Consider the following 21,756-nt stretch of genomic DNA (forward strand, 5'->3'; position numbering starts at 1 on the left):
CAGCCAGGTTCAGTCACCAGGTTCTAGTCAGGTTCTCTTGCCATGTTCTATCCAGGTTCTGTAGACAGGTTCTGTCTCTAGGATCTTCAGCCATGTTCTGTCTCTAGGTTCTGTCTCTAGGTTCTGTTGCCAGTTTCTGTCCAGGATCTTTTGCCATGTTCTGTCTCTAGGTTCTGTCTCTAGGTTCTGTGTCCTGTTGTCTTGTTACATCTGTATTTATACCAGTTGATTCCAATCCTATCAATCTCTATTCCAAAGGTTAGGGCGTTTCTTATCTCCATTCCAGGGAGTAAAGATTATGTAGCTTAAGCGTGATTGTTCATAGTTAAAGTGATTAACTACCCGCCTGGCACTTAGTTAAGGGGTTTTATTCCCTCTCTAACTTCAGGGAAAAATCCCTACCTGGGGAAACAACCTTTCTCGGAAAGGTGACCTTGGTTAAAACACATAGCGCCAAGGTGAGCAAACATTAAGAACAGTATGTCATATATGCCAGGTCCCTTGAAACATATGCGGTGCAGATGTTTCTTCCCTACAGCGACTGTGTCAAGCAGCAAGGATGGACAGGCTCCCGGCACCTATATTTTCAGAGGTCCAGTCAGACTGGCCATGAGGATTCTGGGGTCTCCCAATCTTGAGTCAGGGTCTGGGCTTGGATGGGGACATCTGCTAGTCTCCTTTCTCCTACCCAAGGAGAGCCTGAGGATAGAACCAACCAGACCCAGGATGCTGCACACTGGAGAATGCTGGGGTCACACTCGGGCTCTAGGTCAGACCAGACTTCCAGTGTCGAAAATGAGATGACCGTCTGGGGACAGCCCTCTCAGTGGCACTGTGCTGTGTCTCTGGCCTGTCCCGCCAGGGTGACCTAGACTTTTGAGGACTGGGACTCTAGCTTCCTAGTTTTTGTCTCCCTTTGTATCCTGGGTTTGCATCAGGCTTAAAGCAAGGAGAGAAATGCTGGTATGTAGACTCCAGGGACTAGCAGGTAAACGGTGGGAAATTGGTTGCCTGCGAGGACCACCAGGGACCGGATCTTATGAGAGGGAGAAGTGATCGCTCTGGGGTTCTTGGGCTCCATTCTCAGGGGCAAGGCTCATGTTCTCTTGCCATCTCATTAGGGGGGAGACAGTGTGGTCATAGCCAAGGGAACAGTCAAAATCATGATTAGGGCCAAGGGACAAAAAAAGGTTCAGGATGGGGGAAGGCAGGATATGAGGAGTAGGTGTACTTTGGAATGTGCATTTCGTGAGCTGTGGGTCAGTCCCTCAGTCCCTCAACAAACACGGCTGGGCGCCCACTAAGTGCAGCCTGGGAAAGGCACTGAGATGTGGGAGCAGATGGGCCTTTGAGAGGAGATTAGTTACGAGGGAGGAGCTTCCAGGGCAGGACTAGAGCTCTCAGAGACGCCAACCAGCCCTGCACTTCTTCAGACAGTGAGGACAGACAGAGGTCAGCAGTCTGCAGGCCAGAAGAGGGCCTTCATGTGACTTTGGTGGTATCTTGATCTTGGATCTCCAGCCTCCAGAGCTGTGAGCAATAGACTTCTGCTCAGAAACGCCCCAGCCTATGGCATTTTGTTATAGCTGCCTGAAGGGACTAAGAGGACAGGCAGCCACTTTCCTAGAGTTTCTACAAATCAATGTAAACACGTGTGTAGTCTTATAAGTCAACATACATCCTCCTCTCTTATGCAGAAGTTGGCATGCTGTAGAGATTGTTTTATACCAGTGATGGCGAACCTATGACACCCGTGTCAGAGGTGACACGTGAACTCATTTATTTGGTTGATTTTTCTTTGTTAAATGGCATTTAAATATATAAAATAAATATCAAAAATAAAAATCTTTGTTTTACTATGGTTGCAAATATCAACAAATTTCTATATGTGACACGGCACCAGAGTTAAGTTAGGGTTTTTCAAAATGCTGACACGCCGAGCCCAAAAGGTTCGCCATCACTGTTCTATATCCATGTTGTTTACTTCCTTAGGTTCCCCCCATTGGTACAGAGAACGCGCTCCTTCACGCTTCTTTTACGACCCCCTAGAATTGCACCGTGTGGACGTGCCATAGTTTACTCAGACCTGCAATCTCACTCCCATAGATGGATGTTTGGGTTGTTTCCAGATGTTGCTATGACAAACAGCTCTGCAGTGAGTCACTGTGTACACACTTTTTTCTGTGTTTGTGAGCAGATCTCTGGGATAAGCCCCTAGACATTGGATCAATGTGTCCAAGGGTAAAGGTGTTGGCAATTTTGCTAGATTTTTCCCATAGCGTCCCCCTACAGTTGCGCTAATTTGCCCGCCCCTTGGTGACGTAGGGGAGTTCCCCCATAGACTCCCAAGAGGGAGCTGTCAGCCTCAGGCTTTTAAAACCAATGTGACAGGTAAAGTTCGTGTTTCAGGGGCTGTCATGTGCCTTCGTAATGGAGGTCTTTTCTGGGATAGAGTAGACCAAGGTGAATCGAGGCCAAGGGCAGGGGTGTGTCTCGCCCGCTGTGTCCCCCAAAAGAAGAAGCACTTGGAGCTGAGCCCTGGAGGGTTTATTATCCATTCCTGGGTGGGGTGGGGGAATCGGGGTTCTAGTGAGGAGTTAGCTGGGGGCAGCGGCCCTTCACACGGGCCTGTAAGTCCCATTGTAGCTAAAGGGGGGAGGCTTCCAGCAGTCCCCGCCCTCCTCAGGGATCCATCGCTGCACGTAGTTGGGGCCTTTGTCCCGGGGCCACACGATCACGGTGTCCCTGGATGCCACGGATGGGTCCTCAGGGAAGAAGTTGAAGGGCCGGAGCATGAAGCCCACGGAGTTCCCGGGGGTGGCCGTGTTGGGGATGTCCTCTGAGTGGGGGATGTGCAGGAAGCCCACTGTCACCCAGGCCACCAAGTCCTGTGGGAGAGAGGGGTGGGCAGTGCTGACGGGCTCGGAGAGGCGAGGGGTGGACAACCCCTCAAGCTCTCCTCATAAGGAATGGGCAGATCTGGGGACAGTGAGCTTGCTCTCCACACAGCGAGGTGCTGCTGGCACAGGTCTCAGGATGGGGTACAGGTCCCAGGACCGGGCGCAGGTCCCGGGACAGGGCATAGCTCTAGTCTTGGGCTGGGGCTGGAAGAAGGTGGGGCCTGTACCTCTTCTTCAATGTTCTCATTGTTTTGAAGAAACTCCTCAAAGACCACAGGCGGGTCCCAGGGGTCGTTCTGGTTGTAGATGCTGCTGCTGCACAGCTCAGACTCCCGGTACTTGGTCACTGCCAGGGGGTACCTGTCGGGCAGAGCAGTCAGGTGGCTCTGGGCATGGGGGTGGCCCAGCCCCGCCCAGGGCACATGTGCAGGGTCAGTGACGTGGCTTTCCCCGATTTCCACATCATGTCTTGGGAGCCTGTCAGTCTGACCCAGGGTCAGCGGTAGCTCATGTGCTCAGAACAGGCCTCCTCAAATACAGAGCCATGCCCTGTAACACACACACACACACACACACACACAGACCCAGAGTCTCAGACAGAAACACAGCAACTGCAGACACAGGGAAATATAGGGAGAGGTTATAGAGTCAAGCCTTGGACTGACCTGTGGCAGAGCCACATGCAAGTCCCAGCTTGGAGGGCAGAGCCCTCCTAGCACAATTAAGCTTGACCTTAGAGTCCTCCCTTGGTCCTTGGTAGCTAATGGTCTGTGGGAGGTACAGCAAGTGCTGCCAAAACAAGGCTTGAGTAAGGAAATAGATTTGAAACTCGCAAGAACATTGTAAACATGTTGACCACTCCCCTTGGTTTGCTTTGTGTGATCTGACTATTAAATAAAGCTTCGGTGAGGGTTCACCCCTGGCAGTGCTGGACGTGGTTCAGGGAATCACAGGGCAGGGCTTCCAGTCATCCCGGCCCCCAACCTCCCAGGCCTCCTCACCTGGCCCAGGTGAAAGCCCGCTCCTCCTGCCAGCCGGGCGGCAGCACCTGCTCAGCCATGGAGTGGATCTGCAGCCGGTAGCTGCGCTGGTGGCCCCAGCGGTTCTCCTTGGGGCTGGTGAAGAGCAGGTACTTGGGCAGAGTCTGTCCGAAGCGGAAGGCCGCCTGGCGCTCGCGGGGGTACCCCGTCTGCTCTAGGGTTGGCTGGACCAGCCGGTGCTCCGGGCTCCAGGGGTTGGTGATGTTTTCTAGCTTCATGCCCAGTGTCTGGAAGCTATTCTTGGTGCCTGTGTGTGTGAAGGGAGATGCAGAATGAGGATCCAGCACCCAAAGAACCCCTACCTCATTTTACACTGGGTTCTCCACGCCAGACCACGTCCAGCAGCAAACCATCAGGGGCGAAGGGGGTGTCAGGGGTTCGCATGGAGCCAGCTGTGGGGTGGGAGGAAGGGATTAAACACAAAAACCAACAGGGGAACCGGAGGACGATGCGATAGGTGGCAGCAGCTGTGGTGGTTGCAGTGGGACTGTGAGCAGTTTCTTTGAGCCCTGGGTCCCAGGCATTGGGCTGTCCTGCATCCCCAGAGAGGGGCAGCCATCTTTCCCCAGGCAGGGGCTCTGTCCACCACCTGCTGTGCTCAGGGCATGGGTGGAGGGGGCTGAGCCAGGTGGGGAGGGCGGGGTTAGGAAAGGGAGCCACCTGTCTGGTTCTGGGGGTGGTTCTGACTTGATGTCAGGCCACATCCTGCCAGGAGGCCTATGCCACGGTGACACCATTAACCCAGGAGACACAGCAAGTAACCCCAATGGTGCTGCGTCCACCTCCAGTTGCCAGGCAGCAGCGACCTTGCTGACATCGAGGCCTTGTCCCCTCTGCTACCCTGAGCGCACCTTTCTACCCAACCCACCCGATGCAGGGGTCAGCCCAGCCCCAAGGCAGGGACAGGGTCCAGGCTGCCACAACCCTGGCAGCACTGGGGCGCTGTTCACGTTCACTCCTTCCGGGAGTCAGGGACTCCAGCCCTGTGGGCTCAGAGCAGGTGGGGCACGTTCTCCTGATGGTGTGCGTCCGGGGTGCAGCATCGTCTCCCACAGGGGAGTCAGTGTTTGCACATGGACGTCTAGCCCCAGCAAGTCCTACCTGCCACGTCCAGGTCTACGCGGTAGTGCACCAGGTGAGTGTGCATGTTGCCGATCAAGTGGGTGTGCAGGCGCGTCCCATGGCGCAGCCCCTCGGGCGTGTAGAAGGTGGCGTGCACGTAGCCAGTGGCGTGCATCTTGGCCTCCATCACCCCGTTGGGGTAGAAGATGAAGTCCCAAATGTAGTCATAGTTGTAGACCGTGGACGTCGTCCGCAGCACCAGCACCTGGCCCTGGAGCCCTGCATAGAAGTTGAAGCCACCGTTGAAGTCGGAGTCAAAGTGGCGCCGAATGGGCACCCCCGTGGGCATCTCGAAGACACAGAGGGCTCGGGAGTAGTGGACAGGGTCGTCGGTATCGTAGTAGTGGACGGCATCCAGGAAGGTGGCCGTCTCTGGGCAGTCGATGCCAGGGGCCAACTCATGGGTGACGGTGCCCAAACCCCAGCCGACGTCACTGTACTTGGTCTGCATGCCCGCAGGTGTGTGGCCTCCGTACAGCGCCACTGCCTCCTGGACGCTCACCTCGTAGGCAATGCGCTCCCAACCGAAATGCACGTTGAGCACCTGCAGCCCCGTGGAGGACCGCAGCCTGAAGGCGAAGCTCCAGCCCCCGTAGAGCACGGCGTTGCCCTCCAGCCTGTAGCGGGGGCCTTGGGGCTGGACCGGGTGGGGGCCCTTCATGGTCATGGGGCTGGGGAAGTGCCCGCGTGGCTTGTAGGACGAGAAGAGGGGTGGCTCATCCCTGCCCTCGGCCCCCTTGTCCTTGGGGAGCACGTCCTCCAGCACCACCACGTCCACCTCTCCAGCATTGTACTTCCGGGCCAGCTCTTCTGGGCTTCGGTAGAACTTCCCGTTGTACCAGACCTTCTCCACCGCCCAGTCCTGGGCGTTCATGCTGCTGTGGTCCAGGAGGAGCTCCAGGCCTGTGGGGTGCAAGTAGAAGCCTTCCACAAAGCGCTGCAAGATGAACCAGGTCCGGCGCTCGCCCGAGGCCAAGCCCTGAGGGGCCACGTCGGTGTAAGTCAGGCATCGGGTGTGGCAGTCCTGGAAGGAGAAGCCCGTGGTGTCCAGGAAAAATCGGTGCAAGGGCTTGGTGGCCTCCTGCAGGGTGTGGCTCAGTAGGACATACTCCGCCGAGGAGATGGGCCTGGAGTTCCAGGACATCTGGTGCCCAGGCCTGGGGGGCAGTGGGCGCAGGTAGTGGGGCAATGGTAGGGGCCCCACGGCAAACTCAGTGATGTTGGGATGCTCGTGGGCTCCGAAGAAGATGACGGCACGCGCTTCCCGAGCCGGTTGTCTCTGACCGTGGTCCAGAAATTTCAGCACCTGCTGCTTCCTGGGCAGCAGCATCTCAATGAGGAAGACAGTGTTCTTGGCGATGGTTGATCCTTGGGAGGGCTCCAGCCTCAGGTCCTTCCGGGACCAGAGGAAGGTGCGCACAGCCTTCAGCTCCTCCGTGCTCAGGTCCGCGAACACCCTGGCCTGGCTACGCAGGGTCTGTGGGGAGTGGTTCGCCATGGCCACCGTCTGCATCATCAGGATGGCAGCCACAGCCCAGCTGAGAGCCATGCTTTCTCGCCTCATGGCTCTAGAATGTGGGAAACATGAACTTAGTTGTTTTATGGGAAGATATGGGTTTCCACTAGGCTGGCCCCGTAGTTTCCCAATAGACACAGCTTCATCCCTTGGCCGCCATGCCAGCTAGTGGCCATGCTGGTGCAGCTGGGGCCCCAGGCTGCTCAGACCTGTGCTTTCCATTGATTTTAATTCTACACTCTCCTTGCTTGTCTGTAAGCCTTGGTTAGTCCTGCAGATTTTCTTACCTATGTCAACTCTGCTTTCCCCTTATGTGTGCATTATCTCAGAATGGCTGCACCTCTACTACTGTGGGCTAAGACTAACAATAATTAGCTTATCAATGAGATATTCAGCAGGGCTGAAAATCAGGATAATATTGCCCTGCTGTGGGCCAAATGGCTCAGGGCAATCTTTACCCTGATAATCCTGTTACTGTTTATCAAACTTTACCTTTGATATGCCTGTATGCATTTCTAAAGGGCAAATTTGTGTTCAATTGAATAAAAGCAAATGGGACCCAGAAGTCAGAGAGCCTCTCCACTAGAGAAAGGTTTTCCGCCTGGCCCCCTATGCTTATAAATTCATATTTCTTGTCTAGTATATTCGTTAGTGCAGGGCTCCTTTTCCAGATCCTGAACCATAGCCACAAATGGATGCGGCATTCACATCTGGTGCCTCCTAAGGGACCAGGAGAAGAAGATTCACCTGAGGGAAAAACTAAGAAAGAAGGAAATTCCCGGGAAAGGTGGGAGATACACCGAAAAGGTGGGGAAATTCACTGTGCACAGAACCCTTTGCAGCTTCAGAGTCACGAACCATAAGTGGACAAGGAAGATCTTTTATTACAGCCAGGCTATAATGGGGAAGAATTTGAGTAAAAAGCAAAAACATCAATGTAAATTTCTAGCTTGCATGGTCAAGGATAAAGAAATTTAGGTGTCAAAGGATACTCTCTTAAATCAGGCTCAAGTAAACAAGTGCCCTTGTCATCTTTAAGTTTGTGGGCTCTTGTTTGAACTGCATTATGCCCACTTCGTATTGAGCATCAAAATTCTGTAATACCTAAAGCCCTGGATCCTCTGCCTGTAGTGTGGAAAGGCTCAACAGCTAGAAAAACGGGGCTAATCATCATTTTACAAAAGGACTCTTTAATGCTTTGTCTGAAAATGACCATAGGACACCTTTGGAGAAGCAAATTTTAGCTAAAATAATTTTAGAGGCCAGTCAGTACTATGGAGAATAGAATAGGATAAGATCCATGAAAGGAACTCTGACTTAGTAATTCTTGTCTATATGTTATGGGCGCTTGTCTTTTGATTATTATCTGTCTGTTGTTTATTGTTAGTTTATTAAGCATGCCTTTATTTTAATTTAATAGAAAAGAAACAGTAGATGGACAGGCCATTTTAAATTCCCCCAAAGCAAACAGAAGGTGGGAACGGGGAGAGAAAGAATGTAAGTGGAACACGTGGCTGATAACAGAGATCCTAGGGAAATTCCCTAGACAAAGGGAAGTAACTAAAAAAGGCCCCTTCCCAGTCTTATGGTAATCCTGTAAAATGGACGCCCACTCTCAAGCATGTTATTAAAAGTCTCATTTTTGCCATGTTTTTATTTCCCAGTCCATCATTTGAAATTTGAATAGATGAGACATTTCTCACAATTTAGGGATGCGTTTGGGATTTCTGTACCCATGAAGAGAAAAAAGCTAGGTTAAGAGAAAGTGCGCCCTGCCCGATTTTGGCTGGCCTCCTGGACTGAGCCCCATCTCTTCATGGATGCTATAGAATAAATTCAAGACTGTTTTTCTTTAAAAGATGGCAATAATGACAGAAAGAGAATATACAGGCTGTGTTTGGGCAACAAGATTAGTGTTTCCATAATAATGGGTAGTTCTTGGATAATAATGGACCGCATTCCAAGGTTGCCTCCCAAATCTTGGGGCACTCCTGGTTTTATAAAATAAAAATCAAATAATACTTTCACATTAAAGCCACTGGAAGTCAAGAAGTTATCTCTGTTACAGAATTTGCCAAAGAAAATGCCTTGGATAATAGTAATTGGCTTTAATATCTTAAAGTTATCAAAACATAAATAAATAGATGTAACTAAAATAAAGAATCCTATGTAATAAAAGCCTAATATGCTAAGTGTCTGGTCATCCAGTGACCAGTGGACTGTTCAACTAAAGTGTAATATGCTAATGATATACTAAGGCTGCTCAATCGCTAGCTATGACAAGCAATGACCACTGGGGGCAGACAGTCGACTGGTTGACCCATCGCTATGATGTGCATGGACCACCAGGGGGCAGACACTCCGACTGGTAGGTTAGCTTGCTGCTGGGGTCTGGACAATCAGGACTGAGCTAGATGGGCTGAACATGCCCTGGAGCTCTCCCACAGTCCCTCCCCAGCTGGCCAACCTCCTGCATCCCTCCCCAACCTGCCAGCCCCAATCAGCCCACCCCAGGTCAGCCTGATCAGGACTGGGCGAGACAGGGCCAGACATGCCCTGGAGCCCTCCTGTGGTCCCTCCCCAGCTCTGATCGTGCACTGGTGGGGTCCCTTCGCCTGACCTGCGGACTCTTTCAATCCAGGACCTCTCAGGGGATGTCGGAGAGCTAGTTTCGACCGGATCCCGCAAGCCACTCCCCTCAGAGGGCGCCAGACACAGGGCTCATGGCTGGCGAGCGCTGCTGTGGCAATGCAAACCTCTCCCAATTGGGACTGATTGGGCATGAACCCAGGGCAGGCGCAGTGGGGCGGGAATGAGTGGGAGCAGCAGGTAGGATCTGCAGGTGGTGTTGGACTGTGGGTTTCGGCCCGATCCCTGCAGGCCACCCCAAGGGACCCCAACCCGTGCACGAATTCATGCACCAGTCCTCTAGTTTATAATAAAGCTTTTCAGTAATAGTTATAAATATATTAATAATGATATTATCCAGTCACTCAAGAGGAGACTGACTGCATTGTGTTAGAGGAAAGAGCCAGTTGTGTTTCCCGCAGCAGCAACCTTAGAAGTTATCTCTAAGGAAGAATGTGGCAGTTTTAAAATCAAAGTGGCTACAGGCCTGCTCCCTCCTCCCCCTGCCTTTTCATCAGCTTTCCACGTGACAGGCGGGGATATTCGCCAGCCTCACATATAGTTTTACAAAGTCTTTGGTAACTTAAAACTTTAGAACATTGCTGAATTAAATAATACAAATTATTAAATATCTAGGTATTTTAAAATGACTAAACACTGGAATATTAATCTGAGTTTGCCTCATATGAAAAATCTAAAAACATAGATTTGAATCTATTACTTAAATATGTCTTGTATTTTATTTGAAATATATCCTTAAAAATATAAATATATTACTAATCTAAGAAACGCTAAGTATTTAACTTGCCACCTAAAATTTGAGGCTTCTAAGAGTTTAAAGTTCAAATTAAGTTCAGAGAAATTACATGATTGTGATAACAAAATACATGAAGTATAGTAATTCATCTTTGAGAAAAATAATTCTTGTATTTTCTTTAGAAAATTAGTAGTTCAAAATATATTGTAGTCCTTATATATACTACGTGTGGTAAAATTCCAACCTAGGATATAATATTTTATTGGCCTGATTAAAAGAAAAAGGATTAATTCTATGGTCTGAACCAAATTTTTAATATAAAAACCGGTTTACATTTAATTGATATCTTTTAGACTAATTACAAAGAGTGTATAATATAAACTTTGGGTTATGTATATTTGATAGTCTTTCCAAGATAAAAATCAAGACTTTAACCGAGAGATAGCTTTGGGACATTTTAAGAGCCCTGGAATGATTCAAGGATTTATTCTCTCTTCTTAAAAGAAATATTTTTAAACTAAATTAGGTTGATCTACTATACTTGAAATCACATGGGAAGCTTTATCGAATAACGATTAATAACTGTGTTCTATTTATATGCATACTTTTGCCTTTTCCAGAATGTCATAAGGCTGGGCTCACCAGTCAGTAGCCTTTTCAGACTGGCTTCGTTCACTCAGGAATATGTATTTAAGTTCCTAATGTCTTTTCTTGGCCAGGCCCTCATTTTTAGAACTGCTTATTCCCAAATGCCTTTCTGCTCTGTAGAAGAGGGAGGTGACTTGGCTGTCCCTTTAAGCTTATCCTCCCCAGCACAGTCCTGTGTGTGGTGCCCCAGTGGGCAGCTGGGGTGTGGACTGTGGCATTGAAACCATGAGAGGGGAGAACGTGGCGGCCAGTGTGCTCTGCTCCTCTCCGCCTGAGAACAGCATCCACCTCCCCACTGAGCCTTTCCCATCTCACCTCCAGGAGGTTGCCCCTGGCTTTCTGGGCCTTTAGGGTCTTCATTTCTCTTGGCCCCTCTCTCCAGGCCTCACTTCCCTCCCCTACCAGTCATCCCCTTCTCGACTCTCCCAATGGCCCATCAGAACATACCTGTGTGCTCTGCTCCTCTCGCCTCTGCAGTCAGCCTTTGTCTGAGCTCTTTCTGGAGCTTTATGGCTCTGTTGGACCCGCCCTAGAGGGAGGGACAGGGTGAGGGCTGGGTCAACCAAGGTGTGGAGCCATGTAGGGCTCAGGGGGCTCTCAGAGGGCAAGGGTGGTGGCCGAGGATGGGCACGGACGGGGCTCTGCAGCCAGGGGGTCCTGTTGCCCCTACAAGTACCCAAGTTTGGAAACGCCCCAGGCCTCCATCACTTCAGCTGCGGGATTCACTTCTGTTTCTCCCAAAACCGTGTCCTAGTTGTCTGTTTCCTTTCATTCCTCGTGCCATAGGGTACCATCCACAGGAGCTGTCTATGGTGTCGTATTCCCTGTTGGGAGCAATGCAAGTTGTGTGATGCCATAATTTATTAAATGCTGAGTTTCAGATGCCAGAGATAAAGACAAGAGGAAATTTACCAACAAGCAGTCTCAGCTGAAGCGAATGGATAGACAAAGGCGGAGGCTGATAGATTCGGACACCCACAACAAAAATAGGCAACCTGACCTACGTCTAGGATGGGGAGCCAGAGCCTGTGCCAGAGCCAGAGCCAGAGCCAGAGCCAGAGCCAGAGCAGCACAGGAAGTGTGAAGCCACTGAGCTGAGACTCTAGAAGTCTTCTTTGCATCTCGGAGACCCTGAAAGGATTCAGAAGGAAGGGAAGGATTGGCTGGGAGAAAGTCCTCAGGATGGCTGTGGCTAGGGCCCAGGGAAAGGAGAAGTGACAGGGGCTGGGTGGTGGGGGAGGCACCTGTGCAGGGAGGGAACAGAGAAAGGAGAAGGGACAGGGGCTGGGTGGTGGGGGAGGCACCTGTGCTGGGAGGGGACACAGTACTAAGATGGCTTAGTTAGATGAAAAGGGCAAGCTTGGGCTTGATAGAAAGAACCAACAGGTCTTTATCTTCTTAATCACCAAGTCTTGAGTGCTTATTTTTTATTGTTATACTAGAGGCCTGGTGCACAAATTTGTGCACAGGTTGGGTTCAGCTGGCCTGCCTTGATCAGGTCTGGTTGGGTCTGGCTGGCCGGGAGTGAGAGGCCGCGGACAGTTGGCCAGCCAGCCACACCCCCTGTTCGTACTCCTGGTTGAACTCCCAGTTAAGGGGATAATTTGAATATTAGCCTTTTATTATATAGGACTAGAGGCCCGGTGCATGAAAATTCATGCATTGGATGGGGTCCCTCAGCCCGGCCTGCATCCTTTCGCAATCTGAGACCCCTCAGGGTATGTCCGACTGCCGGGATCGGGCCTAAACCGGCAGTCAGACATCCCTCTCACAATCCGGGACCACTGGCTCCTAACCACTTGCCTGCCTGCCTGCCTGCCTGATTACCCACTGCATCTGCCTGCCTGCCTGGTCGCTCCTATCCCCATTTCCTTCCTGATCACCCCTAACCACTCGCCTGCCTGCCTGATCGCCCCTAACTGCCTCTGTGTTGGCCCTCACACCCGGGACGCGGGCTTCCCTCTCTCTGGTTGGCTGCAGGCACCCGGAACCCAGGCTTCCCTTCCTCTGGCCAGCTGCAGGCACCTGAGACCCGGGCCAGGACTGCCTGGGGTGGCTGCAAGCACACAGGACCCCAGAAGGCGCTGCCCAGGCCCTGGCTTTGTCAGGAAGGACATCGGGAAGGTTGGCCAGAAGATGTCCATTCTATCTGGTCTAATTAGCATGTTATCCTTTTAATAGTATAGATGACTTTTGTATTTATTTTGTCTTCTTTTTAAAATCTGCATCCAAGGATGTTTTTATTGATTTTGGAGAGAAAGGAAGGGAGAGAGAGATAGAGAGAAACATTGATGTGAGAGAAACATCTATCTGTTGCCTCTCTTACGTGCCCTGACTGGGTGCTGAACCTGCAACCTAGGTATGTGCCCTGGCCAGGAATCAAACCAGCAACGTTTGATGTACCGGACGGTGCACCAACCAACCAAACCATCTGGCCAGGGCTGACTTTTGTATTTGTCATCATTAACATCCTGCGACTTTCACTTCAAGTGATTTCAGTATTTATTGGCAGCTAGATAAAGGAAGGAGAAAATAGTTAGTTAACCTGATACTTGTTTGCAATTCCAGAAGGCAATTAACTTTAAATGCATAAAGGATGATTGATATAGTGACTTCACTTATGTCTTTCACCTTCAGTCATGGGCTCACCATGGAGACTTGAGGAGGTTTGCATTCTAAGAGAGTGGTAGGAACAACCTGATGTTGAGAAGTGCAACCTGTTTCTGTTCTACAAAGGACTGTAGGGAGCGGCTGTAGAGTCAAGCCTCGGACTGACCTGTGGCAGAGCCACATACAAGTCTGAGCTTGGAGGGCAGAGCCTTTCTAGTATAATTAAGCTTGACCTTATAGTCCTCACTTGTTCCTAGGTACCTAATGGGCTGTGGGAGGTGCAGCAAGTGCAGCTAAAACAAGGTGAAACTGGCAAGAAACATGTTGACCACTCCCCTTGTTTTGGTTTGTGTGCTCTGACTATAAAATAAAGCTTCAGCTTACAGGCTGTGTCACTGTTTCCTCATCCAGGCACAGTGATTCTACCTAGTTCCAACTGTATTCTCTTGTCTGTCTTCTTTAATCCTTTGCCGCCCCTCCTCAGGTTCACCCCTGGCCATGCTGGACACGGCTCATGTGGCGCCCGAGCATGGGGCCTGAGTAAGGGGGAACTACAATTGTAAGGTGAAAGGATGCTCCAGTGAAGCACTAACAGAAAGTCAAAGTAATGTAGAGAGCAAGGTTTTGTAGCCGCTGGGTGTAAAACATGGACAATTCAGGATCTCAGAAAGGGATCTCTAAAACAATGCTCAAAGAAGTGTAGTCAAATTCTTAAATTTCTTAAGTTGAGTCTAAGAAGTGTAAAGCACAAAATGGAAGTCCTGATAGTGACGCTTAAAGCTAAGCCAGGGCATTTTGCTAAGGACTGTGAAGCTAAAAATGGAAGTCAAAAGGACTGAAATGTAAATAGTGAAGGTACTAACTGAGATACTGCTTAGAAGATACAGACTAAGTAGAAAACTAGAAGTAGAAGATAGCACAGGAACAAAAACAAGGAATAAATTAAATTTTTAATAATTTATGTGCTCATGGGCTCTGGACCTCATGGGGCTTTGCAGGTTCAGTGAAAGTGTAAAATTTATAAAGGTTGCAAATCAGGGAAGTTTAAGCAAAGGCCAGCCAGGCCTACGTATAATTAACAAACCATTATTTTCCCCACCTGAGGCAAAGCAGGAGGGGAAGGAAGAAATTTAAATTGGATATACTTGACAGCTTTTCCAAATGTAATATTTCAAGAATTTAGCTTTGTGACATCTCAAGGGCCCTGAGGTGACACAAAGATCTACTCTCTACACAAACAAAAGGGGGAGAAGGATGTCATGTGCTAAATTTTTGAATTATGATGCAGAGGGTTGTACAGCAGCCGAAAGGCAATAGCCTCCAGTACAATAGCCTCTGCTGAGTTAGCCTGGTGGAAGGATTCACAAACTGGACAATGGTTTGGACCAGATCCAGTAATGATGTGGGGCAGAGGTTGTGTTTGTTCCTTTCCAGAAGGAGCAGTGCAGTCAATATGGGTGCCAGAGCATACGTGCATCACCATGATAGGCCCAGAGAAGCTCCTGGTCCCTCCGTTGAAAAGACTGAGAGTTGCCCGGATGATAGCGATGCGGAAGAAAAAAATAACGATGTTACGCAAGGGGCCAAGGTCGTAACATGGGGTCAGCTGAAGAAGGTAAGGACTGAGGCCCAGCAGATGGTAGAAAAGCAAGAAGTGGAAGCTACTCCCTCAGCCCTGTTTCTTAATAGTGTTGGTGAGCTGCCAGTTTTCTGTAGTCTTGAGTATATATACACCAGCAGCAAAAGAAACTTTCATTTTGTAGAAATAGTCCTAAAAATGTTAAAATGTCTGTAGTTTGGTTTCTCCCTTGTTGCTGTATTGCATTGGCATTGTTTTGTTATTGTTTTATTAATAGCCAGCCTTTTGTTCTTGATATTCCAGTTTTATGTTTATTGTAGTAGCTTAAAAATTTTTAGAATTCCTAACTTTGGAATGATCCTTATAATTCCAAGTGATTATAATGAATAAAGTAAATGGAAGTAAATAAAAACAAAAAAGGGGAGAGATGTAGAGAGTGGCTTTAGGGTCAAGTCTCTAACTGACCTCTGGCAGAACCACATACAAGCTTGACCTTATAGTCCTCCTTTGTTCCTAGGTACCTAATGGGCTGTGGGAGGTCCAGCAAGTGCTGCCCAAAGAAGGCTTGAGTAAGATAATAGATTTGAAACTCGCAAGAACATTCATTTAAACATGTTGTCCACTCCCCTTGTTTTGCTTTGTGTGATATGACTATAAAATAAAGCTTGGCTTACAGGCTGTGTCACTGTTTCCTCATCCAGGAAGTGATCACCTTGTTCCAACTGTGTTCTCTTCTCTGTCTTCTTTAATCCTTCACCGCCCCTCCTCAGGTTCACCCCTGGCAGTGCTGGGGGACCTTGACTAGCTAATGTTGAAGACACTCCTTTTAATTCAAGGAAAATATGATCAGGAAAAAAAAAATTGTTAAAGCACAGTGACCTCCTTCTTCAGTAAGACTGAAGGTGAAAACTAAGCAGTTTCAAAGCAAGTACACTTCTGGCTCCTCTTTACAAGAAGTTATTGTTCACTGAACCCCTAACCCTTTTTGTTGGGGTAGATTAGATGTTTTTGCCCTAATGCTGAAAGATTTGCTATTTCCCTTTCCTTTTATGAACATTTATGCTCCTTTGTTTTTTAATGGTTTCGATACAATGCTTGGACGATTTAAAAATTAAAAAAAATCACCAAGATAAAAATTGTTGATGTTTTAAATATTGTATTGGTTGTTATAAAAAATGCTTTGTCCACATCCCAGAATGTTTACCTTAATAGTGGGAAGATAAAAGGTTTGAGGTTCATCTTTCTACTGCCCTACACGTGAAAGCTCTTCAGACAGGTTTCTGGAATATTGTGCATTATCAATGATCTGTCTGCTTAAGACATCCCTTGGAAACCAGGGGGCGCAGACAAATCCTACCCCAGACCATGGCCACACCTTCCCAGGGAGTCCCAGGGTAGGATGGACAAAACCAGGCACAAAGGCAAAGGCAAGCAAGGTCACATGGATTGTCAGCAGGGGGTGGGCCCCCAAGCCTGGTGAGGGACCCCCACACAGCAGGTAATGGGGGGCGGCTCTGAGCGCCCCTCCACAGCCCAGTCTCAGACTTTCCCACCAGCTGGAGGCTCAGAAGGGAGAGAAGTGAATGATGATGGGTGTGCTGAGCTGCCCCCCTTCCCTCCCCAGTTTGGGTGGATGGTAAAGGGCAGGGATGGGAAGGTTAGGCCAGCTCCCAGCTGAGGATGGCACTAGCTCTGTATGCTGAGGCGTTGTGGAGAGGGAGGGGGCAGCTGCATCTTTTTCTGCATCATCTCCTCTTTGAGGCCAGAGTAGAAAGTCTGGGGAAGGTGGGGATGTGGGAGGAAGCGGTTTCTCCTCTAACTTGCACTGTCCCTTGTTAACCTATTGAGTTTGGTGGCCAAGTCTAATTGTCCAGGGGTTTGGGTGGCTGTAGGAGCGCTTTGTCACTTCTGAAAGCCACTTCTGTGATTGTGGCCAGGGAACCTGGCTGTCTCCAGGGACCAGCATGCCACACAATGATTCCCAAGCAGTTCCCTGCAAGTCCAAGCTCCCAGCCTGCAGTCCTCCTTGGTTAAGGCCAGTTCACACTGTCCTGCCAATACATTCTCCCTTTATGCTTAAGCTGCTTGGAGATGTTCTGTTACTTCAAGTAAAGACAAGAGGAGACTAATCCACAGAATTAAAATAATTCACTAATTCAACAAACTGTGCTTTCCTGGCCAATAGAGAAGTGCCTGTGCTTTTTGGTAGGTAAGATTCTTGTAAACGTGTGGCTTGCCCTTTTGACTCAAAAGTGAATCACCCCAGAGACCTGAGACACCCTGGGAGGTTTGGGATGAGAAGGTGAAGGCACAGTCTTCAGGGCCTGGAGATGGAGAAACAGAGAGGGCAGGAAAAAGTAAGGGGGTGCAACAGACAGACAAAACATGTCAGTGCCTGGAGAAGACATTCCCTGCAGGAAGGCAGGCATCTGGCCGCTGTGTCTTTAGCCTTCCAGCCCTCCTGGTCCTCCCCAGGCACACGGGTCTGGACCATGAACTTGGACCCAGTGGTGCAAAGAGTAGGATAGCCTCAGAGCCTGGGTTCTGGTGGAAACCTTGGGCGCAAGAGTCGCAGCAGCTCAGGGTGCCACCTAGCACCTAGCTGGTGGCAGTGCCGGAAAAGTGTCCTCCCCACCCCCCAATCCCCTCCCACCAAAAACAAAGAAAGGAAGCCCAAATCAATTTACATCCCCATCCAAGCTTTGCCAGGTGCACAAAAAGACCCACCTGTGCTTTTAAGCCTAGCCCAACAAATTGCAGACTTCAACTGCCCACACCCATGTGAGACGCGCTCAAGAAACAGACCCAGGAGAACCAAGAAGGCGGTGTAAGGAAGAGACTGGTGCGTGCTGCCTCCCACAACATCGAGGCTACCAACTGTGGGACATACAGCTATCATACGGAACAATGGGAAAGCTGGCCCAGTGGAGGCTCTACAACTGGAAGGAAAGAAAGAAGAGCATTGAACTGAGTAGGATGGGCAGAGGCACCAAGTACAGAGCCCAACCCAGCAGGCTGCAGATTTCAGCTCCTTGCATCCGGGAGGGACACACTCGGGGGGCGGAGTCGGGTTCGGGGCAGGCCGGAGCCGGCCCAGCTGGGCTGGCGATGTGGAACCACTGTACCAGCAGGTGCACAAGCACACCCACCGGTTCCAGTCTCGAGTGGGACGCTGGGGGATGGCAGACGGGCAGTCTGTGCACTCAGTGGAGGGTGAAGTCCGAGCAGGCGTACTGGATGTTCAGCTACCAGGAAAGCCTGGAGATTTTGTCTGGTGGGGAGCCACCCGGCAGGGGACAGAGTGCCAAACTTTGTGTTTCCCGGTGAGGCTGGGATGGCCCCGGTAAGGTCGGGGCAGACCTAGGGTGAGGTTGGGATGCCCCAGGAAAGGTTGAGACGGCCCCGGTGAGGTCGGGATGGCCCCGGTGAGGTCGGGACGGCCCTGGTGAGGGGGAAACGGCCCCAGCGAGATCGGGACGGCCCCGGTGAGGTCGAAATGGCCCCGGTGAGGTTGGGACGGCCCTGGTGAGGTTGAAACAGGCCCGGCAAGGTCAGGATGGCCCTGGTGAGGTGGAAACGGCACTGGTGAGGTCGGGATGGCCCCGGTGAGGTTGAAACGGCCCCGGTGAGGTCGGTACGGCCCCGGGGAGGTTGAAACGGCGCCGGTGAGATCAGGACGGCCCCGGTGAGGTTGAAACGGCCCCGGTGAAGTCGGGACGGCCCAGTGAGGTTGAGATGGCCCCGGTGAGGCCAAACAGCCCAGGTGAGGTCGGAATGGCCCCGGTGAGGTCGAGATGGCATCAGTGAGGTCGAGATGGCCCCAGTGAGGTCCAGACGGCTCCAGTGAGGTTGGGACGGCTCCGATGAGGTTGAAACACCCCCGGTGAGGTCGGGACGGCCCCAGTGAGGTTGAGACAGCCCTGGTTAGGTTGAAACTTCCCCGGTGAGGTCGGGACGGCTCCGGTGAGGTTGAAATGGCCCCGGTGAGGTCGGGATGGCCCCGGTGAGGTTGAAACAACACCAGTGATGCCGAGAGGGCCCTGGTGAGGTTGGGACGGCTCCAGTGAGGTTGGGACAGATAATGGGCACCAGTGTAGACTGATGAACAGGGGTAGATGCAGAGGCAGAGCAGAATTGAACAGACTGTCAAACTACAGTGGGAAGCCTGGGGAGGGTTTGGGGGCGTGGTTAAGAGATCAACCGAAGGACTTATATGCATGCATATAAGAATAACCAATGGACACAAGACACTAGGGGGTAGGGGCCGGGGGAATGTCAAGGGGGAGGAAAAACAGGAGACCTATGTAATACTCTTTGTAATACTTCAAGAAATAAAAATTATTAAAAAAAAAAGAGAAAGGGAGCCCAGAAACAATAGGCCTTCAGTGCCTGGGAAGTCCTGGCAGAGGGAGGGCAGGGAGGTGATGAGGAAATGAGCATAGGAACAGCCTGAGCCCCTTGCTCTTTGGACGTGTACCCTTGAATTCATGAGTCCTTGTGAAATATGCTGATTTGCTGCCTGAGGTTTGAAAATAGTGCTTCTTTTCTCTGTCCTTCTTCAGGTCCTTACTGTTACTGAAAGAGTAATGGCTGGATTGCTTGGGCACAGTGTTTTGTTCTTGTGCTCCAGCTCTTGAATGTGGGGAGTTGAGAGTTATTGAAATATCCCCGCCACAGTATTTGTTCATGTTGTACCCCTTTCTTTCTTTTTACATTTCAATCTCCCCAGTTTTATTGAGATGTAACTGACATGTTACATTGCATTAGTTTAAGTGTATGATGTGATGATTTGAAACATGTAAATATTGCAAATGATCACCACAACAAGTTGTTAACATCCATCACCACACAGAGTCACATTTTTTTTCCTGTGATGAGAACTTTTAAGATCTACTCTCCTACCAACTTTCAAATGTGCAATATGGTATTGTAAACGACAGCCACCAGCTGCACATTACAGCCCCAGCAATTGTTATAACTGGAGTTTGTACCTTTTGACCACTGTCACCCATTCCGTTTCTGGCAACTACCAATCTTCTCTGTTTCTATGAGTTCCATATCTTTTAAACAATTTACAGTTAAAGGAATAAGAAACCTGAAAAAGTAAGAAGAGCTTTGGTCTCCTTTGCTTGAGGAATGCTACATGTATTTTTCAGGTAAAAAGATCCTTTTATTTTGAAATAATTATAAAATCACAAGAGATAGCAGAAATGGTACCAGGAATCGGAGTCCCCTTAATCCTGATTTCCCCAGTGGTGCCATCTTGGTGCTGTGGCTCAAAGTCACAACAGGATCTTGATGTTGGCACACTGCTAGCTAGGCCACAGGAGGGGCTCAGTTTCCACCATGTTTCTCTTGGGCGTGGACTTGTGAATCCACCACAAAAATCAAGATGCAGAACCCCTCCATCACCTGCTGCCTCTTTTATTCGCGTGCCCCGCCCACTCCCACTCACCTCTTCTCCATCTCCACGGTTTTCTCATTTCGAGATGCCATCTGGATGATATTGTTCTGGATGATATCATTCTGGGATGGACTTTTGTTTCCACCAGGCATAGTGCCTGGATCACAAGTCATTCCTTTTCACTGCTGATCAGTGCTCTGTTGTACAGAGTTGTTCAGGGACTTCTCCACTGAGGGACATTTGGGTTGTTTCCAGTCCACTATGCTGAATCGGTCTGCTGTGAACATGAGTGCACAGGTTTTTGTGTGAACATAGGAATCCATTTCTCTGGGCTAAATGCCCAAGAGCATGACTGCTGGTCATGGGTAAGTGCAGGGTCAGTTTTATCCATTTTTCTAAAATATAAATGAGAAACTCCAGATTATGGGATGTGGATTTGGAAGAGGCCCCAGGACAGGGGATCAGGCAATGCAATAGGGCAGGTAACTTATCTCATGTGCAGTAATAAATTACAGACATCACACCTAACTTGGAGAGCAGAGAGAATTAAAGAGGCCAGATTGAAGGCTCTGAGAAACTGCCTGCAGCTGGCCAAGGGTTTAGGGTTAGTTCTTGGCAAATCTCCTGGTGAGAAAAACGTTGAACTAATCATGTCCTTTTAGCAAAAGTAGTTTACTGCCATGATAATTTAGGGTTAAGTGTGTAATTGCTGCAATTTCATAAGCTTGAATTTGGTTAAAAATGAAATATTATGGCAATAGGCATATTGATTGAATATGTATTTCCTTTTGGGAGGCAGAAAGTACTTTGCAGATCACATGCTATATTACCATGTTGCTCCTTGAAAGGAAGCAGCCTGGGGATGGCTAAGGCCCGCTGTGGGTGCAGGCAGCAGAACCAGCCTCTTGGTCACTTGGCCTTAGTCTGAAGGGCCCACACTTAGTTTAATTCTCTGTTGTCACCATCTTCAAATTCTTCTTCTTTTTTGTAATCCTCATCTGAGGACATTCATAGAGAGAGGAAGAGAAAGAGAGAGAGAGAGAGAGAGAGAGAGAGAGAGAGAGAGAGAGAACATCAGTGTGAGAGAGAAACATCAATTGGTTGCTTCCCATATCTGCCCCAACTGGGGATGGAACCTGCAACCTGGGTATGTGCCCTGACCAAGAATCTAACCGGCCACCTTTCAGTGCACGGGACGATGCTCCAACTAACTGGCCACACCACCCGGCGCCACCTTCAAATTCTTAACTTCTGAACCAGGGGCCTGGCCTGCAGTTTCATTTGGGGCCACAAGTTATGTCGCTGGTCCTGGTGAGCAGTTGTCCGCAGCAGGCCAGGCTGCTGGCTTGGATGGAAGCTGAGGCTTATCTCCCACTAGGAAGGACAGGTGGCTGATTCTGGAAGGTGTGTACGTCCACAAGGAGGATTTGGGGCACCCAGAGGCCAAGGGGGATGGCAATGGAGGCTTGGTCCCCAGGGAACCTGGAGGGTTAGACAGAGGCCACCAGCACAGACTCCACAAGTCAACTCCAAGCCCCAGACTTCGTGGTTG

The 21,756-nt window shown here is 49.8% G+C and overlaps 1 protein-coding gene across 2 annotated transcripts in view; it reads right to left on the reverse strand.

The window, feature by feature from the left end:
* Window positions 1-2,532: 2,532 nt before the first annotated feature.
* Window positions 2,533-21,756, reverse strand: part of LOC132242623 (amiloride-sensitive amine oxidase [copper-containing]-like) — a 28,222-nt gene continuing 8,998 nt past the window's right edge. The window contains exons 1-5 of one of the 2 annotated variants that reach the window (XM_059711511.1): window positions 11,059-11,161; window positions 5,042-6,630; window positions 3,902-4,187; window positions 3,128-3,260; window positions 2,533-2,888 (exon numbers count right to left, since the gene is read on the reverse strand). In XM_059711511.1, coding sequence (XP_059567494.1) covers window positions 2,619-2,888; window positions 3,128-3,260; window positions 3,902-4,187; window positions 5,042-6,626 — 2,274 coding nt within the window. In that variant the 5' untranslated portion in view covers window positions 6,627-6,630; window positions 11,059-11,161 and the 3' untranslated portion in view covers window positions 2,533-2,618. Of the gene's footprint in view, window positions 2,889-3,127; window positions 3,261-3,901; window positions 4,188-5,041; window positions 6,631-11,058; window positions 11,162-21,756 lie in introns of those variants that run through there. The other variant, XM_059711509.1, reaches the window with a different exon arrangement.

Source organism: Myotis daubentonii, chromosome 10, assembly GCF_963259705.1.
Source record: "Myotis daubentonii chromosome 10, mMyoDau2.1, whole genome shotgun sequence".
In the NCBI taxonomy this organism is placed as follows: domain Eukaryota; kingdom Metazoa; phylum Chordata; class Mammalia; order Chiroptera; family Vespertilionidae; genus Myotis; species Myotis daubentonii.